The following is a 22,148-nucleotide window of genomic DNA, read 5'->3' on the forward strand; positions in this document are numbered from 1 at the left end:
AATTTTCCAAGCGCTGATTGGCTCAGTGATCTGAGAACCCAGTTGAAGGCGTTTGTGGGCGGAGTTTGTTTGCGAAGCAAGATATTTTTCTTAGCGCTGTTTTCTCGAATAAATTTTTTCGCTTGAAGCAGACACTTTAAAGAGTTACAACTCAAACTGAATTTGTTTGTTTGCCCTCAAATTTGGACAGTAGCTAGGTTAACATAGAAAAAACAAAAACGTGTCTACGAATTGTTTATTTCGAAATATTTTTTCTCCGAGAGCGATTTTTGTACGATCACTTCACATTTTTTAAATCCTATTTCGAAAATGTTCCGTAACTTTTTACTACAATTGAATATGGAAAAACGCAGACACGCTTTTTTAGCGCTTTTTGTCCTGAAACCGAGGAAAAATATAAATTGGCGAAAAACAAAATTCGCTTTGACTTGTAGCTTCCAAAAGGTGATTAGGACGCTTGCATTTAGTGGCCGTGAAAAAATTGGCAATTCATTTTATTTCAAAATTTTTGGTATGGTTTGATAGCCAGCTCTATAAGCTTTAATTTGATATAGGGGCTTAGGTATCTACAGCTTAAACCGGACGCGCTACATCGCTTGGAAGCGAGACACCCCTGAAGGTATACGGTAACCTTAAACGAAACGTTTCTATTAGTTAGCTGCTCAGGCAGAAGTAAACATTTATTGCCGGTTTCGGATCGTAACAAACACAAACAGGTTCAACAAGACGATGCAGTCTGAAAGACCTTATTTTATTTAACAAGTACCGTGAAATTCAACTGTAAGAACAACAAAAGCTAGTAACGACACGAAGATTTTCATTAAACGTTACTGACTTTCCAGCTTACATAAAAGCAGATTGAGACCATGCGATAACATGTGACAGCCAACGAGCCAATCACGTTTAAGCTTTGTTGTCCGCGTTTTTTTCCTCCCGCTTTAAGCTCTAAAGAGAGTTGATTATTTTTGTGGCCTGGGTCCTAATCATATTTGTAAAATCCTTCCCCAGTCTTCCTTCCTAGCTTGTTACGTGCTACAAGGTCGTTCATGATCTCGCTTGGATTGAATAGCGGCACATCCGGGTATTTTTCATGCCAGCCTGAAATAACAGAAATACTAACCTCTCACTAACTGATCGGGAGGGCCGTGTCAGGGAATATTGGCCCGAGGTCGTATGATATATTTAGCAATAGTGTACCTATAGCTTATTACACCTCAAATAAATGCCGCTTGTGACCATTCAAATGAAAGCTATTGAGCAGCACTTTCATGTGATACTGTTCATTATGCTGTACCAGGTGGTTCTTACTTTTAAGTCTGTGGATGAAACCCTAGTGTGTGACCATTCAAATGAAAGCTATTGAACAGTAATTTCATGTGGTGCTGTTTAATATGCTGTACCAGGTGGTTCTAACTTTTAAGTCTGTGGATGAAACCCTAGTGTGTGATCATTCTAATAAGAGCTATTGAATAGTACTTTCACGTAAAGACTTCGATTCTAGTCCCACGTTCACGCGCTACATACCGTCAATGATGAACTTTGTTGTATCAAGTCCCACATAATCTGCAAGTTCCAGTGGGCCCATTGGGTAACCTGATAATTAACATAGAACACTCCTGCATTAATAACAAAAAGGGAAGAAAGGAAGCTTCACCGCTTAGTCGTCTACGTCTAAGTGACGGCATTGGGATGACTGTGTCAGCTGACCGCGTTTTTTGTACCATCTGACGTTCCCTTACCAGCGGGGAAAAAAAAAAACTGGACCTAATTTTGGCGCGCCGTGTCCCAAGCTTTGCGCGTGCGTTTTGTTGATCGGAACAAAACCCGTGTCACTTTCCCTATAGCCAATCACCGCAGACGCGCTGTTTTTGTCAACCGGTGTTGAGTAACAGTGACTCGCCGAGGTTTTCCCGCGCTTTCCGCTGTTGTACGTTTTTGTCTGGAGTTCTCGTTAGTTCATTAGGCTATTTGCGTCTATTGTGATTGGTTAAATGCACTTTCTTTGAGAGCTGTTAGAAAACTGTTATCCGTTTAAGCACTTTGGTAGACAATTTTTCTTCCAGCCATGTCGCAATAAAACCATGTGCGTTCAGTCATTTGGGACGCAGCGCGAAAAACGACGAGGCGAAATAAAAAAGAGAGAGGCTTGGTGCGAGGAGCGCCTTCTCGCGCCGAGCTTCTCCCCTATTTTTCGTGTGCCATTTTTCGCGCTGCGCCCGAACTAACTAAACACCTAGAAAAGCTTACACAAATTACGCTTGGAGTTTTATTTCAGTATTAATCGACGTCGCCAAGGCTTCACGTCGCATACTATGGCCCTATAAAGGCTGTTTTCACAAGCTCCTAAGCATAAGCATCAGAAACATTCGTAAACACAGGAAAGTACTGTAAATTAAAGTCTTTTGTGAAGAAAGTTCCTAACAAATGGCGCTAATTATCAACATTTTACTGCGACTGCGAATGCTGCTTTTGCTTATGCGCTAGTGAAAACCAACTTCCAACTGTCTGGTGTAACATCACCGTTAGAACTTACAATAATAACACTCCAAACATCATTTTAATAATGAGGCTTTCTTTCTCTTTTTTTTTTTTTAAGTAATGAGGCTTGGCTGAGAGATAACTGTTCAAACACAAGCGTTAATATTTATAACTGAAGGTCAAGATTCCACTATGGATGTGGATTAATACGAGTTTAGAACCAAAGAAGAATGTGTGTCGGAATTTTGCTGTTTTTTTGTTTTGTTTTGTTTTGTTTTTGCTTAATTTCAAGAAAGATCTACTTAGCGTGATATTCTTTGTCACATGACATTGTTCTGAGCTTTGGAGTTTTGACACGAGTCCTCATTAGTTAATTTAACTCTTTAAGGCCGTGTCTTACTGGGATCAACAGGTTCAACCGCAACTGGTTTGAGTTGATCGGTATTGTAGCAGCTCTTGTAAGCTTGCAACTGTATTTGTCGTCATAGTGTAGCAGTGTGAGGGGAGAATTTGTCGATATTCAAAACCATAAAAAAGCCAACATTTCGCAGTCGAGCGAAAGTCCAATAACCATGGTAACCATCTGTCTATCTGTATTATCGCGTAACACCTTGTAGTGAGAACTACCTGAAGTTGTAAGTAGTTAATATTTACGAGCAGAATAACTGACTGCCTATGATGGAATAGCCTAGAACAGCAATGAGCTCATTGGCAGCCAATAGTGGTTTAGGATTACTAAACGAAATATTAGATCACTTGTTTAGAGTCTAGTATAAATACAGGTGTTTTGTAAATTGTTCTTCGGTTACGTCCCCGGTGGTGGGACGCCGGATACCACTATCCCGTATTGGTTACGTTTTACGCTCTGTGTACGTTACTGGATTAAACTCTATTGTAGGACCCAAGTAACTGCGTATTCTCTGTCTTCCCGTTGGATTGTTTTGCTGTAACAGATCCCGAGTCCTCTAGGAGTCTGACAAACTCCGTCGCTGCAAGCGTGTTTCCCTCTGGATTGTTGTAACAAGGATAACAACTTAGGCGGCCCAAAACCTGTTATCACAGCAGCTGTTATTGTTTTGGGGCTAGAGGCATTGTTTCTGTTGTTTGTTCTATTGTTCTGTCCAAGGGTATCGAGGCATTAATGTGAGACCTTGTGAGAGCTGTTATATGACCCGAGTTATGCGGTTGACGTTTCTCAGTAATACACTTTCCCAACCGTTCTCGGTTCAAACGCGGTAACTCCTGGGAATAGTCCTTACGCGAGCTACAATCACACAAATGCTTTTTCAATCATTTCAACCTGGTTCGAGGTTGGTTGAAAAAGTTGATAACAAAAACCAACCGAAAACGGTTTTCCTCAAAAGAACACGAAAAAACCCAACCAACCAGAAACGGTTGATCCCAATAGAACACGACCTAAATGTACTGAAACAAGTTTTGGCACGACAGCTATGAAGGGGTTGCTGTTGATGGAAGTAACGTTTATTATCAAAATTTGAATCCATTCATGACGGAGTACCATTCCCCTTCCCCTCTCCACCACCCCTGCGTTCTTGCTCGTTCAAATCCCCGAGGTTAATATTTGCGATCTCTACAACTTATGTGAAAAATAAGTCAAAATAAAACAAAAAGATTCTGTTCCTGTCCGTTAAGTTAACGTTTAAAAACGTATTTTCTTTCATGTTTCAACCCGCAGAGGATTGCTTGACGAAAAGCATTTGTTTCCACAGAAACTCCACTGCTCTCGTTAAAAACGTATTTCTAACGCATTCATGCCTAAAACGCACGTGTTCATCCGTGTTTCGCGCGTTCCACGCGAGCTTCTCGAGTCGCGTAGGCATTTACATTCCTGAGAATCAATGGAGTGTAAACACTTCTTTTTATCGGCTCACGATGAAAGAACTGTTGTTTTGAAAAAGCATTTTATTATTTGACAGACCAGTTGTCCGATTGTCTTGAAGAACAAAAATGTACAACTTAAAAGTGTGCTCATTTCTCTAAATCACGCTTACCACTGAGTGATCTGTATATCAAGTATATTCCATTCCAATCAATAAAAATTCCAACTTAATTATATTGCTTAAATGTTCAAAGCGACCCGCGTCTGTGTGTCCATAATCTTCACCTTTGCCTACATTTAGTCTGTGCTTTGGTCTATGCTTGGCTAATGATGCATATCTGCTTGGATCAACTCGAACATTGAAATTGGGAAAAAATAATCCTGTGCGCAAACAACGTTACATACAACACACGCTATTATTTATATTTAAGAGGTCTGTTGACAGAACGGATGTCCTAAAAAAACTCAGCACACCGTCTACAAAATTCAAAATTAGTTTCGCACTGAATTTGTTATGAATAATTTCTTCCTAAGCCAATATCTTCTACGTGCTCTTTCGCTTTTTTCGTTTGTGTTTTCTAATCACCACAAGCGTGCCGATCCGTTGACCCATTACGAAATACACTGACATGCTTTCCTGCTTCGTGAAATGAACAACTGTTACTATTATGATGTTCAGGTCTGAGTATGTCACGATTTCGAACGCTTGATCGGCCACCGCGTATCAGTTTCATTCGCATGCAATTTAAACGTCCGATGCTTCTGTTGTTCTGCTGTTCCACATACTGACTAAATCAGACACGTGCTCTTTCCTCTCGTGATCTTCGCCGTCAACTTGTGACTGACCAGTAACTACTTCTGATGGTTGTTCCGATAAAGAAACTCTTTCGTGTTCTTCGTGCGTAGACTGAAGTAAATCCTCGGTGGAATTCTCGGCATTTCCTGAGTGTTTCTCTCGATCTTCAGGTGCAGAGTTCAGCGTGTTTGTGGTCTCTCCACACTCCACCCATTGGTGATTTTTTTCCACTGAAGCGCTCGCACCACTGCCGATCCCGCTACTTTCGCTGTCAGAAGAGCTATCGCGCGCTCTAGATAAGCTACCCCCTCTTGCTCGTACCCCATCTAGCCAGCTTTCCCGTTTGTCCAAGATGCTCTCGGGGAGCGGCTGGTAGTTGAACTGCACAGGACTGAACCCAGATTTCAAGTACGCATTATTCGCCTTCCTCCTCATAAAGCTAGGCACACTCGGAGCCGCGGCATGACTTCCAGACTCGCTCTCTTCACTCGTGTCAGAGTGAACCGATCCCGAACGCTCGTGCTTTGGGCTATGGTCGAAGGAACGTTGTGAGTGTAACTCATGGCTGTGGAATGGCCTCGGAAGGCTGCCGGCGAACGAGTGACGGTAATAGTTTGGTGCGGTGCGTTTGTATTCTCTTCTTTTCACGACGACTTCGTCTGCCGCGGGTGCGCTCTCTTTTGCAGCGCCTTCTGAAGTTGTTGTATCGTCTACGACGTTCCCAATCCCATGTTCTTGCTCTTGAGGTTCACTCTCAAGCCTTTCTTCGCTTTGGACAGTAACAGGCTCCTCCGCTCGATCTTCCGCCACGGTGCCCACTAACTCAGCACTTTCCAAATCAGCTGTTTCTTTCTTTCCATCTGCATGATCTTGATCAGCACGTGCTTGAAGTTTACTATTAAGGTGGCTGTTCTCCGCCTCCAATTCTTCAATTCTCTTTCCGAGCCTCTCGACCTCAGCTTTCAGTTTCTCGTTCTCTTCTTTAACGGACGCGAGCTCGTTCTCCTGGCCATCTGAACGATCCATGGCCTTAGCTAATTGGATTTTCAGATCAGTTCTTTCGTGTTCAGTTTCCACAGCGCGCATTCGTAACCGCATTACTTCATCATCTCTTCCTCTGAGCGTACGAGTCGCTTTATCTCGCTCCTCCATTAACACTTCGCATAACTGTTGCAATTCTTCTTTTCTCTTCTTCACCGTGTCAAAATCATCTTTCGTCGGATCTACACTCACTCCAGAATCGTTTTTGTCTTCGTCTGGCACTAGGCTTGCATGACCATTCGTAAATTCGCTTTCGACGATCGGAGACGCGATCTCGTCGCCGTTACAAACATTTAAAGGCTCAATCTGTTTGATCTCTTGTTCTTCATGTGTCGAAGAACAATTCTCGATTTCTACCGCATCGTTCTCCGATCGAACTCCGTCGACGTCGGGTTGATATTCTTCGCATTTACTGTCGTTTTCTACCGATCTTTCATCCAACTCGTTCTCCATCTCCACAGTCGGCGCTCGCCCGTCTTCTACCGCCATCAACAACGTCTTTAGCCCTTTCTGATCGTGACAGCTCTCGCGGTATTTGCTTACACAATCAGCGTGAGGTTTGTTCCACTCGAGATCAGCGCTCTCATTGGCGCTTTCCGCAGTTGCGTGAAATTGCCGCCGATTGCGAACCTCTGTTAACTTATCCTTTCTTTTCTTTGGCAAATGACCGCGAAAAATCTCTTTCCTTTCTTCGCTGCGGTCTTGCAGAAGCGATTCGTCTGGGTTCAAACTCTCGATGTTTCTACGGTGGCGTCTTGCATAAACACTGTGGGCAGACTTGCTAGCTTTGTAAAGCGAAATGGCCGCCTTTTGTTCGTGTGAATGATACCACGACGAGCCGGTTATTTGTCTGTTTGGCTCTTGGCTAATCAGGTCGGCCCCTTGTTGATATTTTTCCAAATAATCCTGTAGATTTGTACTGACTATAGGTGCCTCTATCCTTGGCCTCGTACGAAGAGTTTTTGTTTCGTTCAGTTCAGCGTCAAAGGCATCGCATTTTTGGTGATAATTTCGCCTAAATTCCAGAATGCTGTGCTCAAGACTTCTTTTGTCTTTCGCGAGTGTTTTCATCATAACGTCACGCTTTTCAATCTCTTGCCGACTTTCGTCGAGTTGCACCTGCAGATCTCGCGCAGCCTCGCGCGCCGCGCGCGAGACAGCTTTCTCGCGCGAAATAATTGTTGTGATAAGGTCCTGTTGGTTTTCTAGCTCGGTCTTACAGGTGGCGTACTTTGTTTCTAAATCTGCAGCGACTTCGTGCAGCTTGCGGATTTCATTTGTGGACTTTTTGTCGCAAGCCTCCAGGATAAAGTGCTGATTTGGAATCGATCTTTCGCGATTTCCACCGTCTCTGAAACGTTTTCCAAATTCCAAATTGCTTCCTATATCGCTTTTCTTCGTTTCTTTTGACACAGCTGTCAATTCATTCTTATCTTGGAATAAAGTATCAATCTGGCTTTTAGACGTGGAAATATCTTCCCGTAATTTAATCAACACTCCTTGGAGATATCCCTTATCGCTTTTAAGCTTTCTTCTCCCATTTTCGTTCTCATTAGTTTTCGCACCCTGTTGTGCTTTGCCATTTTTAACATACCCTCTTTTCTGCTTGATACTTTGGAGCGCAATTTCGCCATCGGTTTTTTTCTCTGACCTTTTCAACAGCTCTTGATGCAAAGATTCCTGTTTTCTCTCAAAACTCTGATTCGTGGTTTCCAAATCCGTAACTTTACAATCACGCCCCTCTAACTCACAAGTCCTATCACGGCAAAGAAAAATCTCTTGCTCGACCCTGTTCTCTATTTCTAAAGAGCTGCAACATGAAATCTTTAAACGTCCAACATTTTTCGACGCACAGAGCAACTCTTGCTGCACATCACACTTCCTTTTGTCGGTAGCTCGCTCCATAGTTTCAAACTTTTCAAGCTTCTTTTTCGCTAAATACAGCTCTTTCTCGAGCTGCAATGATCTCCGGTGTTTCATCATGTCTTCTCTGGTGCTTGGCACTCACTATGTTTGCTTTTCCGTAAAAAATTCCTTAAAACAAGGCTGGTTTCTCAGCACGAACAACGTCTACTTTGACGAAATTAGCAAATGTTTCTTGATTTGCGGTTGACGATTACATGCCAGCAGCGCCGAGCGAAACCTATTCCAAGTTTGTCTTCGTCGCCGTTTTACCATTTTCCCGCCGTTTCGTGGTTTTCCCGCCGTTTTCTTGGTCACTCACCCCACGGGGACCCTTACCACAAGGGTTACCCGCATGGCGACTGAAATCGGCCTTTTATCCAAATCAACCTATCTTAATCAAATGAACCAGAGAACTGACCAATCAAAAATTCCAATATATAAGTTATAGCCCGTTTAAAATTAAGTAAAAAAGTTTTTGTGGTCTAAATTTCGCATAACACTTTTACTAATGTTACTCCCCTTTTGAATCCAATTATATTGGCATCCCCAGCTGTTTTTTGTACTTTATTTTGATTTTCGTCCCGTAAATTTTATTCCGCATACAATTTGTCTATAAATTCTTTATTCTGCTACTGCTAGAGGAAAATAAAGACAGCTAGACAGGGGAATGTATCCAAATATAACACACTGATAAAACGTCGACAAAGGAAAGCAGCCCGTTTTTCAGCCTGACAGTCTTTCACGAATGACCTTATCAATAAGAAGTGATGAGGCTATAAATAAAGCCGAAATGAACACATTAAGAGATTTTAACGAACAATTTGTACCGTTTAATGTAAATCAAACACACATGTAGATATGGACACAAAAAACATAGACGAAAACGAGAATTGAGTAAAAATTGCCTCAGACGGTTCTAACTAGAGGAGACTCCAAAATGGAGCAGAATATTAAAAGTTTGCCTTTGGAAATTCCTCTCATCTCTCCCCGAGTTAACCATCCCTGCATTTTGCCTTTTGAGCACCTCTTTCTTACTTTAGATAGCTCTCATTTCAAGTTTCCATCAATTTTAAGCTAATTGTATAAGTGGTTTATTTTTTTTTTAGCTTTTGCGGTTTCAAATTTTGCAAATCGTTTATGTTGTGGTCAAAAATTTGCTACCAGTTTGAAGTTTTCCTGGCACAGTTAATCACATTTTAAATTATTTCCATTCACATAATATAAACAATTCCAGTCAACTGTTGACGATTACTATGCACGGTAGAAGAGTTTACCATTTTGATCGTAAAAAGAATATGCCAAAAAAGTTGGCTAATTTAAATTTTAAAAGACAACGTATTCATCAGCTATGTGTCAGAATCTAGTTTTCAAGAGCTGATTGAGCCCGCGGTTGACGTCTTTGACGTTGCTAGGTAACAGTGACGTATCCTGGTGAAGACAAGTTCATGAATCAATTTTTGTAATACTCGCGAAAACTTCCGGATTGGTCAATTTTATTCGGAATCTCTTCGGAACGTTTACGAGGTTTTAACTGAAAAGCCCGAACATTAAGACAGTTGCCCAGAGGGACCTGGACTACTGTAACATTTACTATTTTATTCTCTACTAAGATTCTCATTCTGATTGGTGGAACGTATTGTAGTGTGATCGTCCGGGTGTGGGTTGTTCTCTAAAGAGCTGGCGCCAGTTGTTCGAAGGCTGGATAACCCTATCCACCGACCGGATAAATCGCCATCCAGTAGATAAGTGTTCACAAAACAAACCACGCTATCCACTGGATAGGGATTTATCTTATGGATAGTGTTATCCAGCCTTCGAACAATTGTGGCCAAAACAATAGTCACCAGAAAGTCATTGTTTAAGTCAACGGTGTTAGAAGTCTGGCTGTTGAGACTGATCACTCAGTTTAGCCGTGATGTTATTGGCTGTAGGTTCGTAAACGGTGATTGGTCAGGTTTAGTGGGATTTGATTAGTCTGTTGTCGTAGTCGAAATCTCAATGAACTACAACTTACAGTTCTTTTCAGAACTACCCTCACCTGGACGATCGCGCTATACGAACTACTGAAACTCCTGTGTTCAAACCATCATATAAGATTTTCACTGAACTCTTTGTCGAGATTCGTGATTTTGAAGAGAGGTACATTTTTTCTCGCCCATGCAAGTCTTGCCTGGGACATGAAAGTAAATCTTCTAAAATGTTCAAATGTCGTTGTTTATAATGGTCAATGCGCTTAGCTACACCTAGTTAGTTCACAGGCTTGCCACTTAAACTGAAAGAAACAAACATCAACTAACCATAATAGGCTTAAAAATCCCAACTAGCGGGAGGCAGATCAGTTGGCTATTTACAAGAATGACCGAGGAGTTGAACAAGAGTCTACCGAATAACAACTCCAGTTTAGTGGTCAGAGCGGGACTTGAACCCACGACCTCCGGATTTCACGTCCGACGCCCTAACGACTCGGCCACACTCGGCCATCTCCCTCTGCCTCTACAGAGATCCGTATGGTGTTTGTTGATTGATTAAAAAAATTGTGCTCGAAATTTTAAGAAATTAACTACAACAATACGAGCAAAGCCTTTTCAAGGTTGAAACATTTTGTAGAGACGTCGTACCATACTCGCAGTTACCATTAAAAAGTACGTTCACACCCCTTCTGCACCTTTGCATTGTTGGAAACTGGCAGAATGCATGTAGCAGTTTAGAAGGGTGATGGCAACATTGAACAGGGTGGGGAGGGTGAACAAAGTGCCCACAATCGTGTGTATAAACAGTAAGCCACTTTTGAAATATTAATTGCGCGGAGGTTTAGCGGAATAAAACAACAAGGTTGAAGGATGAATACGTTATTTGTCTTGTTTTAATCCCTGTACTGTGTTTCTAACACAGCATTGAGAATTAAATATGTCAAAAATGGCCTATTACAATTGCCATTAGCTTGAAGCTTGCAATGAAGTATATTATAAAAACATGGTCCTTACCTGCTCCAAGCTTCATAGCTGTGTCAATGTCCTTTGCTGAGGCATCCCCTGTAAGCAAGCAGAGGTACATGGCATAAGAATTTTTCGTTATGAGCTCAGGTAATAAGAATCATTTAAATAAGAGATAGAACATTTCTTGAGTTACAGTACATGTGAGCATATATTGTTGTTCACTGAATTGCTTATTGCGTTTTCATGTTACGGTTGGACCTCATTGCCAATAAGCATCCCCGCCCAACAGGCACCCTTCCTTGAGCTAAGGGCCGAAAGTAACTCAGTTCTGGGGCTAAATCGAAGCAATATGGTACCCCAGACCAACATACAGACATGCAACTCTCCCACCATTTCTGATTGATGTTACAGGTGATCTTGCCCTAGTTGATACAATTCTCACATAAAGTAACAAGTTTGTTACTGATGTGAAGATCAAGGCTACAGATAAATTAAAACTTAATGACAGCCCAGCCATGGTTACAAGAAAAAACCCTTAATAATAACTATTATCTTTCATTTTGAATTCTCACCTCTTTCAAGCATTCTGATGGACTCCATTATGTATGGAACAAGCAAACGATTCACAATAAAACCTGGGGTATCCTGAAAGAAAAGAGAAACAAAACACGATGGAATAAAATGTTGAGGAGTTGGTCATCATTATGAACAAATGCAACAAGGCTGATCAGCAGGACAAACCTTTTGAGGAAGTTCTAACAGCATCTGTATGGAGTCTTTACCGCTAATTGTCAGGTCTGGGTTCAACCCCTAACTGGGGTCAAGATGTTGTACTCTACTCCCATAGAATAAAAAAGTTACTAGTTGTAAAGACATTGGTGGGCTGAATCAGTGGACACATGAATCGCTTATTGCTATTTCTGAACTTGAAGTTGATAAAATCTGTTGTAACAAGTTTGCTATGATGAAGGGCTATTTTGTAATGTTAGCTTCAGAAACTTGTTACGGCACTTCATTTACCTTCATCAACTTCAGTGTTACTCTCACTTATTCTAAAGTTCTTATAAATGACCATAAATAAAAATAATCTCTCATTGGAGCAGCCTGACTTTCTTCCTATCCAGGGAAAGGCTTGGGTATTCCCAGGTTCTCCTGGTCCCTCCACATTACTATAACCAGAGGTAAGAGCTGACACATGGTTCATACAAACATTAGTAAGACCTTTCTTACCAATGACTTTAATTCAAGGACTTTTCAAGGATAAGCCAGCAATATTCAAGGATTGCTAAAAATCACATGCAAAAATGGGGTTCAGGCAGGGGTTGGGAGGGGGCAGAGGGGTACAAAATGTCTTTTGGGGTACACTGCTTACCTTGCAAGAGACTGGCACTTTGCCGAGCTCCTTGCTAAACTGAAATAGAGCATCAAATGTCTCATCTGTTGTTTCTGGAATACGAATAACCTTGAAATGACGAAAATATAAAATGTCAATGGTTATTAAATACGGAAGTTGATCAATTTATAAGACAATGAGAAGACAAACAAGGAGGGTTGACAATGTGGACAAATTGTCTTAATCAGATTCAGATTGACGTGACTTCTGGGGCCCGTTTCTAGAAGGTCCCAAAAAGTTTTCAACTCCAGGGCTGTTTTATTCATTTAATATTCTTGATACGAATAGTGGTTTCCTTCATGCAAGAAGTTTCAGGCATATACACCTCTCTGTCTTTAAATGCCGATAACTAAAAAATGGCTTTTCGGGCCTGCAAAGTTTCCGGGGCTTTCGAGAAGCAGGCCCCTAGTGCTGAATTATGCCACTTCATTAGAAAATTGCTTTGCATGGATAAAATTACTCCAAAAGTAATTAAAAATATTTCCTTTCATGACCAAACTGACAGGCCCTCAATGAATCAACTGTATGCACTTATTAAGGAATAATCATCCAACTTTGTACAGCATTAGACATGAACAAAAGAAGTGCTAAATATCTTAACAAACCTCAACCAGTTTCATCAAAGGAACAGGATTAAAAAAGTGAAGTCCACCAAATCTGTCCTTTCTCTTTGTGACGCTTGCTATTTCACCTATTGGCAAAGAAGAGGTGTTGGACGCAAAGATGGTGTGACTGAAAAACAATTAACAAGAAAAAAATTAAATCAGTTTGATCTATCTTTAGGCCCTGATAGAGCGTAATGAAGTGGAATGACTATTGTCTTTCTTTCAATGAAGTTAAAAATGAAAGTTTTATGGGAGGTACAATAACTTACATGTATTAGATAACAAATCAAATTATTCTCATTTTTTGATTGGTTCTTATTATGACTGATTGAAGGAGTTATGTATAGATGGAGTCATTAACAGGGGTTTCATTAATTAATGTTTTCAGCAGGGTGGCAACTGGTTTTCACAGGCGGGCAAAACTATTAGAACTGAACTTCTTTGTAAGAAAAACTTTCTGCTAGATGGTCAAACCAGCTGGGCAAAATCATCCTCACAGGCGGTCAATTTGCCTGGTGCCCGGCCCTTCATGAAACCCCTGCATTAACATTTTTTGTGTCTTTTTGTGTCTTTTTTCACAGAAGATGTCAAATGTGGTACAAACATCAGTGACATACTCACCTAACAGCTTGTGTGACAAAATTTTGTCCACGTTACACATTTTGACTTAATCTCTGATCAGTTAGTGAATAGACACAAGGCAACATGGAATCTGTTTGCTAAATGGTTATTGAATGCCAGGTTCTAGAAAGAGTAATCTGGGTTTGAACTCTGGTCAATTTCTTCATAACCCAGGGGCCAGTTGTTCAAAGGTTGGACAACACTGTCCAGTGGATAAATCACTATCCAGTAGATACATGTAGTGTGGTTTGTTTTGTTAACACTTATTCCGTGGATTCTGATTTATCCTGTATATAGCATCAACCAGCCTTTGAATAACTGGGACCAGGCCTGGGTTGTTCGAAAGATAGATAGTGCTATCCACCAGGTAAATCACTATCCAGCCAATAGCGTGGTTTGTTTTGTTAACACTTATCCACTGGATAGTAATTTATCTGGTGCATAGTGTTATCCAGCCTTCGAAAAACCGGGGCCTGGTGGATAGATGAGTACTGGTGAACTAAATACTAAGAGAAAACCCTGAGATATTGCAAATTTCTTCGAAGACACAGTCAGAAACGTAATCCATGTCGAACACAGGCAAATCTTGAACGTGTATAAACTGAGAACTGAAGTATTTTGCAAACAAATTCCTTCCCTGGTAGAGAAGCAAAATTTACCTCAAGAAGTGCAGTGACAGATATCCCCACCGTACCCTCGGTATTACCAAACAAACAAACCAATCATATTGATTTGCACCCAAGGTAACCAGAGGTTTTTCTTTCTTGCCACTTCACAACTCGTGTTTTCACCGTTTCGCAGCTCTCCCACAGCTCTCTCATGCAGAGAAAAATCAAGAAAAACCTCTAGGACCAGGGTAGTAAACAATCGGAGTATGATCTTTAAAAGTTTAATTTCACAGGCCATAGTTCTTTTCCTTAATGGGAGGCATTGGCATCCTAGCTTGGTGAAGCCTGTCTGAATTACGAACATGTATACTGAGACTCTACAGCTTCATTGCACAATGATTTTGAAATCAAATTTTCACTGCATTTATCTATAATATTATGTACATATACCTCAGGGACCGCGGAGACCATTTAAGAGTGCTAGGGCTAAAAACAAACGTTAGGTCAGTGTTTTGCCATTTATCTTGCATTTGCGTGCCATCTGGAGCCCTAGAAAATAACTCCCAGCAATAAACGTGGTAGGGCTGTAGCCCTACCAGCCCTTCCCCCTCCACAGTCCCTGTACCTAAGTTTGATAGATATTATTGGCTCCCTGTAAATATAGTACACTGAATGGAATAAACTTGTTAACTAGCTATTTAGTCCATGACTTAATTGATACCTGGGTGCTGCTTTGTCAAGCTCTGTAAAGAGTTTATGTTTGGTGCGCATGTTTTCCACTATGGCTTCTATTAACAGATCTGTTTCAGCTATGTTGGTAGTTGGCTCTGTTGCGATATGTATCCTTGACATAGTATCGGTGACAAACTGCTTTTCACCCTGTTATCAAAAAATAGGTATTCATTGTATACATTGTCTAGTGCTAGCTGTTTGTTTCTATGTATCTTAAATTGTTGCTGCAGTAATCAGCAACATCCTCTTTAGGGCCACTGGTGAGAGAGTGTTTTGTTGCTTTGGTGTTAGGTTTGGGATGAATTGGTTGTCATTGTGGGAATTTGAAACATGTTGACGCATTGCAATTGCAAGAAAGTACACAAGCAGTGAACATTAATTACAAACAAGGAATTATTAACCAGAAACTGCTAAATATCTTTTAAGGAAACATATGCATAATTTGTATTACAACTGACTGACCAGTACAGATAACAGCATGTCATGGGCTAAGTTATGGGCTTATAACTTGGAGAGATAAAAAATACTGTAGTTGTTTTATCAAATCTTTAGTTCAGTATAAAGCACTTGCAAGCAAACTGCAACAGCTCAATATTGTGTAACCGGAACTAATGTAAGTACATATTAAACACCTTAGAACTATACAATCCCATGTAGTTGTAATGTAATAGTTGTATTCAGCACAAACTTCTGAAACAAACCTTTCAGTTAGCTCTGTTCACATAAAAAATAAAAATGCTATCAAAGAGAAACCAAGGAGAATGAGACAGTTCAAAGCTAACATTATCATTGTAACTACATCAAATGTCATCAGTCAATAGTTTCTGAATGAATAGATGAAGAGCAAGCTAACTGGAACAGTTCAATATTGTGTAACTGAAACTAACATGCTCTGATCCCCAATTGGGGCTCAATTCTCCCCTAAAGAGGCTCAAAGCCTTAAAGGTATGCCTTCAACGTATTCATGAAAGCATGCTCAACATTTTGTTGACATTGACGGTATTGATCGAACAATTGAAAGCATCTTGCAAAACTTTTCACTTGGTCAGACCGACCCGTAGTTCAAAAACTGTGGCATATCAATTGAGAAACTAACTTAAAAGAAATTCGTTATAAAGGCTACAAAAGAAAAGCTTCACTCACTAAATTGTCTAAATTCCCTATCGATGAATGCTTGGGTTTGACAAAGCACACAGTCGAAACCACAGGGATTCATTAGTCTTTTCGTTCTCAAATTTAATTTGTCCTGACTGTTCCTTGCTCTTTTTTTCTTGAATGAATTTTTTTTTTTCTTGTCTGCTCACGACGATAAATTGATTTGACTACACATTCCTGTGTTAATGCTTTTCTTTTCCATTCATGCTATTAGTCACAAAATGTAAACCTGACTGTAACCTTACCTGTGATGTCATATTTTGCAGTACATAAAGTACTTTTCGAATTTTTTTTTTGGGGGGGGGGGGGGGGGCTCTTCCACAGGTTTCTACATGCTCAAGCACCAGACACCAAAAAGTTAACATAAAACATAAAAAGATTGAAATCCTCCACTAGCACGAGGTAAACCAGTGGGCTACATATTCACAAGATAGTATAGGCGAGGAGTGGAAGTCACGTCTACCATGAAAAATCTTATAACAACCTTGTGCTAAAGCGGGACTTGAACTAAACTGACATCTAGATTTCAAGTCTGGTACCTGGGCAGGGGGGGGACCCCTTATAAAAAGGACAGGGGTGCTTGTCGTACCTTTTAGGGGGTTGAAAAAGCAGTTTTGGTACCTGCTAGGGTGTTCAGCCCCAAAAGGTCCGCAGCGGGAGCTTTTGCAGTACCTTTTAGTGTATTGAGTTTTGTAGTCTGTGTTTAAGTCTTGCCAATGCATTGTGTCCTTGAATAAGACTCCAGAGATTCAGGGAGGTGTGACGGAACTCTCTCAATAAGTCTGACACCGGGATTCCCTTTCACCACCAATGGGGAGTTTTCCCACCCAAAGGAAAATGTGCAGTACCAGAAAATATCCATACTCCCTGCACAGAAGGAATTAGAATTGCCTGGAGGTAGGAAGGTACTAGAAAGAAGACCAAAAATTTAAAGACTGTATGAAACTTAATTGGAATTTTTAAAGAGATTGCCATGGGGGGTCTTATAAAAAATCCCTTCCATGGGGGAGGTATGGATATTTTCTGGAACTACAAAATGTTCCCTCCCACAGATGGCTGGAATACCAGCCAAACAAAACAAGCCCTCTTCTTTCGTGAAAACCTGAGCACTGTCAGGGGTGGCAAATGGTCCTTCAAAAACTCTGGGTCTCGTAAAATTTTAGTCGAATTTTACGGGTCTCGCAGTCTCGTCTTTTAGCGGTTATGTGCGTCTTGCAGTCTCGATTTTTCTACGAAGCTGTCTCGGAGTCTCAATTTTTCACAAGGCTAAAGGTCTTGAAGTCCCAATTCGTTCCTTTAACAATTTTTATAAATTACATCTTGTCTTTACATGATATGGAATTTCAATGAAGCAACTTACAAATTTTCCGAGAAAAAGTTAATCCTAACTTCTCCTAAATTGTCTTAAAGTGCCTATGAAGTAAAAAATAATTGCTGCTGATTTGAAAGGCTTTTCAAAGTAAAGAAGAATGGCATTTTCCTTTTTGGAATATCTTTTTGTGTTTTAGAGATATTCACGTTTTTGTATTATAAGTGATGACGTCATAGGTGGTTCCACTAAAACAGTTCAACACTCAATCAAGAATATCTCTAGAAATATTAAAGCAGTGTTCTTTAAACTTGGTACCAGAAATGTACATCACAACAGAAACAAAATGACACCCATTGTGCCGTCGCCATGACAACAGTTATGCCGCTGGTCCTGTTTTAATTAAAACTAACATTACCAGATTTTATCATAAACAAGGATCATCCACTCCCAACAATCTAATGGGGAGAGTTAAAACAATATGGGAATCATGTGTGTTCCGAGCAAGACCCTCTGTCCCTTTTCGAAGGGTGACAAATTGGCATATTTGGTTTTTCACAGAAAGAGACTGGAGCCAAAAGTGTTGCCATGGCAACAACACAAAAGATGTCATTCTCTTTCTTTTGCGATGCACATTTGTGGTGCCAAGTTTGAAGAACACTGCTCCAATATTCCTAGAGATATTCTTGATTCAGTGTTTTACTGTTCAAGTGGAACCACCTATGACGTCATCAATTTCCTCATTTGCATAATACAAAAACGTAAATATCTCTAGAACGAAAAAAGTTATTCTAAAAAGGGAAAGGCCATTCTTCTTTACTTTGAAAACCCTTTCAAATAAGCAGCAATTATTTTTTACTTCATAGGCACTTTAATTCCACAAAAAGGTACAAAACCTACCGCAACGTCTGATTTGGCAACAGAAAAACTGTTATATTTCTCTAGGATATCATAACCAGAGCTCTCAAGTTCATATGTTGGCTAAAAATAAGATCTTCGAAGGTGTAGCTGCTATTTGTGGCACCGCAGGCGGCATCCCGCTAGGGGTAGCTAAGACATGTTTTCCTTCATTCTGAGCAGAAATGTGATGCTTTAAAAGCAACTGTTTAGATCGCAGAATTTTCTTTTTATTAGACCAATATCAACTCTTTCTTAACATTCTGACTTACATGTATCTAGAAGTCAAATTAACATGTTATAACGCTTGTTCTACATGCTGTCAGTCCGATCACTGACCAATCACGGATGAAATTATATCATAAAAGATAGTTTATTATGAAGGATTTTCACTAAAGCAGCAAGAAATCTTAAATGCGTGAGAAATAATAGTTTCAGGGTGAGAGCGTAAGACTGAATTTGTTTGCGTGAGACAGCTTGGGAGCTCTGCATAACATAGTGAATTTCCAGTTCCAGTCAGTTCCAAGATGCTGGCTTAACGCTGTACAAGATCACTCTAGCTCTCAACTAAATCTGGGGCTCAAAGTTTAAGAGTCTGAACGTCTCACACTCACACTCAAAACACTTTGAAGTCTCGGTCTCGCAATCTAAAAAGTCAAAATGTCTCGGGCTCGCAAAGAAAAACGCTCATCTCGCCATCTCGCAAAGTCTCGCATTTACCATTCGCCACCCTGACTGATATGGAAAACTAATTTGTGCAAGTGCAAGCACAAGCTTTGAAAACAAAATGGAAAGTGCATAAAATACATTTGTCAGACATATTTTGCCTGATTTTTGGCATTCTGAGGGAAAACGTTTTTGAATATTTGATGCATTTTTGAGGCTGAATTGGTTATTTTTTAGAGAGGCATCTCTGTAACAGCAGAATTTTGTTGTTTTACTGCCTTATTAATAATAATATGGCCTCAAAGACCTACCTCTGGATCATCTTTGAACTTTTTCTTTGCTACTTTTCCCAAGCTTTTCTCAATAGACCTCAATGATTTTGTCAAGATTGCATTTGTTTGATCAACCATCGTCACCTGGTGATTTGTGGCTGCTGCTACCTGAGTATGTAAATTACATTCAACATTATAAAATTATAACTAAGAGTACATTCATTTGTAGTTTGTATAGTGTCATCATCTGGGTGAGGCTAGTTCTGAAAAGAACTGTTGTTGGTGACTGACCTTTCGGCATCCTTGGTCAAGTGCCCATCAATACACTCAATCAATACTCTTGATCGATACTCTTGATCTATACCCTTGATAAACATCCCAATCGATAGTCATTTGACACTTGATCAACAGTCAGTCAAAAGTCAGACGAGTGTGGACCAACTCATATGAATCGATCAAAATTAGTCAACAGTGAAACCAACTGTTTCAAGACCGAGATGTCGATGGAGTGTTGATGGACTGTCAACTGAGGCGTTGATCGAGTGTCGATCAAGTATCGATTGGGTACTGATCGAGTGTCGATCAAGGTTCCCTTGAGGGTGTCAACCAATGGTATCAATCGACACTTAGCCATGGGTGCCTTTAGTACACATGCTCGTTTGGTTTGGCATATTTAATGAAAAATAAAATTTGTAACAGAATGTGAAAAAGTTTAGTCTAAAACAATTTGCAAAGTTTGAAAACCACTAAGGGTTAATGAAAATTCCATGATCTGTAAGAAGAGGAGAAGATGCAGCTCTGATAAGGTTTCGGCTGACTAGTTGTTAGTATATTACTAGATTCTGTTTTTATCCATTTGTTAAACCATAAGACATCCACAAGACACCAATATATAATGTGAAGACTGTACCTGAACCCAGCAGTGGAAAATTTGCTGATTAATAATTATTATTTATTTATAGTTATTTTTTTATAAGGGGGGGGGGGGTTACAGTCCCTTCCCCTAATTCCCAGGTTCTGCCATTTCTAAATATTATTTTAAGGGGGGGGGGGTTGGCTACAGTCCCTCCCCATAAGCCCCTGCCAGGCTCTGTCGTCCCCGAAACCTCGCAAATGTTGCGGTAGTGTATCATGTAATTCTTTTTGTTGTCATTGCAGCAGCTGTTATCGTTTTGGGGCTTGGGGGCATTGTTTCTGTTTTTTGTTTTATTGTCCTCTCAAAGGGTTTCAAGGCATTCATGTGAGATCTTACGAGAGCTGCAACAAGACCCAAATGTTGGGGGATGCGAGGGATCAAACACCGAAATTAAAAAAAAAAACCTTTCAAATATGGTTATAATCTTCAGTGAAGCAAACCTTGTCTTCTGCAATTGTTTTTATTAATTATTAAAGATTATTTCCGTCAAGAACAAATTACGTGCACTAAATCACGACATCAAAGCCCGCGTTAGTTTTATAAATAAAACACGTGTGACTCCAACGTCACATTTACGTCCAGAAATCCATGTGAAAATTGTTTGAGCCAGGCCAAACTGTAATATGATTTCCACTTCCAAAAAAAAAAACAAATCTAAATTTGAGTTTACAGTTAAACGCATTTCTGCTTAAACAGTTTTGAGCTAGCTTAAACGTACAGAACGTACGAGGTCAATTTAGCAGCCTGATAGCAAAAAGCTAGCTTCCCTTGTATGCGTGAACACTTTTAATTTTTGAAGCAGAGAACGACTGGAAAACTTCAAAGCATATTGTAATTTGTAGTGCATAACGATATAACAAATCAGGATTTCGCCAAAGTTAACAGGTGAGCTGGAATAATGGTTTTTACCCATTCATTTATTAAAACTTACTTGAGCAATCCCGGCTCCCATAAGTCCACTGCCAATGACCGTGACATTTTTTATGGCATTGTGACTAGAGGATGAACTGAAAAAAGATGAAACCACAGCCAAGTTCTTTCCCAATGATGAGTGCCTCAGAAACTGGGCAGATGGTAATTTCGAGGCAGTGCAACGAAAGAGTGAGGCCATATTTGAGAAAAGATGCTAAAAGTCACGAAAAGTTCGAGTGTGACCGGGAAATGGGCTAAACACGTGGGACTGGGAACTAAAAGGTCAACGTCCATTCCCGGAGCGGGGGTATCCCGGGTAGTGGTGGCGGGGGAGGGTGGACCCCGGGAGGGACTCCCATATGGAGTGGACGGGGATGCTCGCGGAAATGTTGAATTTAACCCCTAAAAGAGACCAATCTGGGCGTGGCCGAAGCTTATGCAGACCCCTAAAAGAGACCAGTTTATAAAACAGACAAATAAAAAGTACAGTGACTTCTTCGCGTGCAACCCTTAACGAGACCTTGACGGCTAAAAATAATGACATTTTGCCCAGAACACCCTAAGCGAGACCAAAATCCGAAATTTACACCCCTAAGCGAGACGACGCGCATCCCCGTCCATTCCATATGGGAGTCCCCCACCGGGGGGGTGGACATGCGCCGACAATTTCGATTCACTTGTTTCCAAGTGAAAAAGGTATTCCGCTCAATCGAACGGTAAAAAAAATCCGGACTTATCGAATTTACATCACTAATCATACAAGATCGAAGATCAGGGAAAACATATGGTTCGTGGATCTCGTGGATGGGAAGAAGCCCGGGCTGGGGGATTATGAAGCGACTGAAGTCTACTGAAATTCACTTCCCGCCAAAAAAAAATATATGAATTTAAGAAACGTCAGTTATAAAACGTTTATATATGGTGGTTACATAGCCCTGATTAAAGTTCAGAGGCAAAATAACATGAGGTCAGAAATATTTCTAGACCTTTACGGTGTCAGACCTTTGACTTTTTTCCAAATTTGTGCGCTACATCCGGCCTATGCACTACACGCGCCCCGCGAAAT

The 22,148-nt window shown here is 40.5% G+C and overlaps 2 protein-coding genes across 2 annotated transcripts; both read right to left on the bottom strand.

The window, feature by feature from the left end:
- Window positions 1–737: 737 nt before the first annotated feature.
- Window positions 738–22,123, bottom strand: LOC145495915 (hydroxyacyl-coenzyme A dehydrogenase, mitochondrial-like). The gene is made up of 9 exons (XM_081475517.1): window positions 21,102–22,123; window positions 19,294–19,422; window positions 14,945–15,102; window positions 12,995–13,121; window positions 12,369–12,458; window positions 11,569–11,641; window positions 11,045–11,092; window positions 1,525–1,593; window positions 738–1,098 (listed from the first exon to the last, which is right to left on the bottom strand). The coding sequence occupies exons 1-9, from the start codon at window positions 21,279–21,281 to the stop codon at window positions 980–982; spliced, it is 993 nt and encodes a 330-aa protein (XP_081331643.1). The 5' UTR covers window positions 21,282–22,123; the 3' UTR covers window positions 738–979.
- Window positions 1,600–10,975, bottom strand: LOC145495887 (uncharacterized). The gene has a single exon (XM_081475480.1). It carries the CDS (start codon window positions 8,136–8,138, stop codon window positions 5,064–5,066), a length of 3,075 nt encoding a protein of 1,024 aa, XP_081331606.1. The 5' UTR covers window positions 8,139–10,975; the 3' UTR covers window positions 1,600–5,063.
- Window positions 22,124–22,148: the final 25 nt, after the last annotated feature.

Source organism: Orbicella franksi, chromosome 8 (genome assembly GCF_964199315.1).
Source record: "Orbicella franksi chromosome 8, jaOrbFran1.1, whole genome shotgun sequence".
Taxonomy (NCBI): Eukaryota; Metazoa; Cnidaria; class Anthozoa; order Scleractinia; family Merulinidae; genus Orbicella; species Orbicella franksi.

Bases quoted from the DNA above. Each gene is read 5' to 3' on its own strand.
- LOC145495887 (XM_081475480.1), bottom strand. From the start codon at position 8,138: ATGATGAAACACCGGAGATCATTGCAGCTCGAGAAAGAGCTGTATTTA.
- LOC145495915 (XM_081475517.1), bottom strand. From the start codon at position 21,281: ATGGCCTCACTCTTTCGTTGCACTGCCTCGAAATTACCATCTGCCCAG. The intron at 19,423-21,101 runs GTAAGTTTTAAT...TTACATACTCAG, and splicing joins TGGGAGCCGGGATTGCTCAA to GTAGCAGCAGCCACAAATCA. The intron at 1,594-11,044 runs GTAAGGACCATG...GTTAATTATCAG, and splicing joins AGCTATGAAGCTTGGAGCAG to GTTACCCAATGGGCCCACTG.